Consider the following 1,405-nt stretch of genomic DNA (forward strand, 5'->3'; position numbering starts at 1 on the left):
CTGCTGTCAGCCCACCTGCTGTGGGTCCCGCAGCTGTGGACAAACCTGCGGTGGTTCTAACTGCTGTCAGTCTTGCTGTCAGCCAGCTTCCTGCGCACCCGTGTACTGCCATAGAACCTGCTACCACCCCACATGCTGCTGCCTCCCTGGGTACCAAGACCAGGGCTCTGGATCCAGCTGCTGCCAGCCTTGCAGCCGCCCTGTCTGCTGTCAGACCACCTGCTGTAGGACCACCTGCTGCCGCCCTAGCTGTGTGTCCAGCTGCTGCCAGCCTTCCTGCTGCTGATCACCTTGCCAAGCATCCACTGTCCCTATACAACACCTTCTATTAATTGACTTGCTACCTGGGGACAAAACAAAATCACTGCCTAGATTTTGCTGACAACTGACATGCTCGACCAGAATTTCAGTTACTCATCTCCTTGCTTAAGAGCTTGTGAAGTAGCTTGACGGAGTGCAGGGGGCTTCCTCCAGTTGTCTTCCTCTGGTGTAGGAGGACCATGTGCCAACTTCCTGCATCTGTGATAAGGAAGTAAGTCTTGGTTTTGACTCTGAAAATAGGATTGACCATCTAGTTCTTCTGAGTAACGTAAGAAAACCAGATCTCAGAATGTTTCTATAGGTTTCTACAGCCTATCATAAACTTTATAATCATAGTTTCTCTTTTGCTACCCTCATAGTTCTTGTATCATGCTTTCTCCTTTTATAATCACTTTGAGTTTTACCTGTATGTTTCTCAATAAATGGTGTACCACAATTCTTCGGTATGTGTTTGATTTATTGCACCACATTCCTCATTTAGAAATTTATATATTATATGTCTTATCCAATATGAGCATCATATTAGCCCCCTTCCTAATTATTATTTCATTATTAAAAACCCATTTCATTGTGTAGTGTGATTTGCCTAATAATAAACAGACTCATCCAGGATGACGTCTTCTGTTCCTGCTCAAGGGCACTTGCATTTACATCCCAAGGAAGTATTAATAGATGTCTGAACCTCAGTGACTGTGTCCTTGGCGAGCTATAGTTGCTGTCATTGTTCATGTGGTTATCTGTTGCTGGGCCTGGACACACCATGAGATACTCCAAGGAAATTATGTTCAGATTATTTCTCCCTGCCCTCTATCTTTTCATGATAACTACCCCTCAGCAATTAGTAACTCCTCTCTGCCCACTGGTCTATCTAGATGAGGAGTCCAAAATGACCAGGTGACAGTTTAAACATTGACTATATTCCGTAAAACATGTGACTTTCATAGTATTAAAACCTTCAGTCCAGGAGAGTGTAGATCCATGGGGAGAGGAAGAACAGATTCCCATATATGTTACCCTGAGTTAAAGTGAGAGGGTTCACTGCTACTTCACTTTCTCAAACCATGTATACTACCTTTGTGGATAT

At 44.2% G+C, this 1,405-nt stretch overlaps 1 protein-coding gene across 1 annotated transcript; it reads left to right on the top strand.

Moving 5' to 3' along the window:
* Window positions 1–4: 4 nt before the first annotated feature.
* On the top strand, window positions 5–759 carry LOC120860100 (keratin-associated protein 9-7-like; the record flags this gene model as incomplete). Its single annotated transcript, XM_040235924.1, has 1 exon — window positions 5–759. A coding segment is annotated over one exon (282 nt), but the record flags the coding sequence as incomplete, so codon positions are not given.
* Window positions 760–1,405: the final 646 nt, after the last annotated feature.

The sequence above is a fragment of the Oryx dammah genome, unplaced genomic scaffold (genome assembly GCF_014754425.2).
Source record: "Oryx dammah isolate SB20612 unplaced genomic scaffold, SCBI_Odam_1.1 HiC_scaffold_8364, whole genome shotgun sequence".
In the NCBI taxonomy this organism is placed as follows: domain Eukaryota; kingdom Metazoa; phylum Chordata; class Mammalia; order Artiodactyla; family Bovidae; genus Oryx; species Oryx dammah.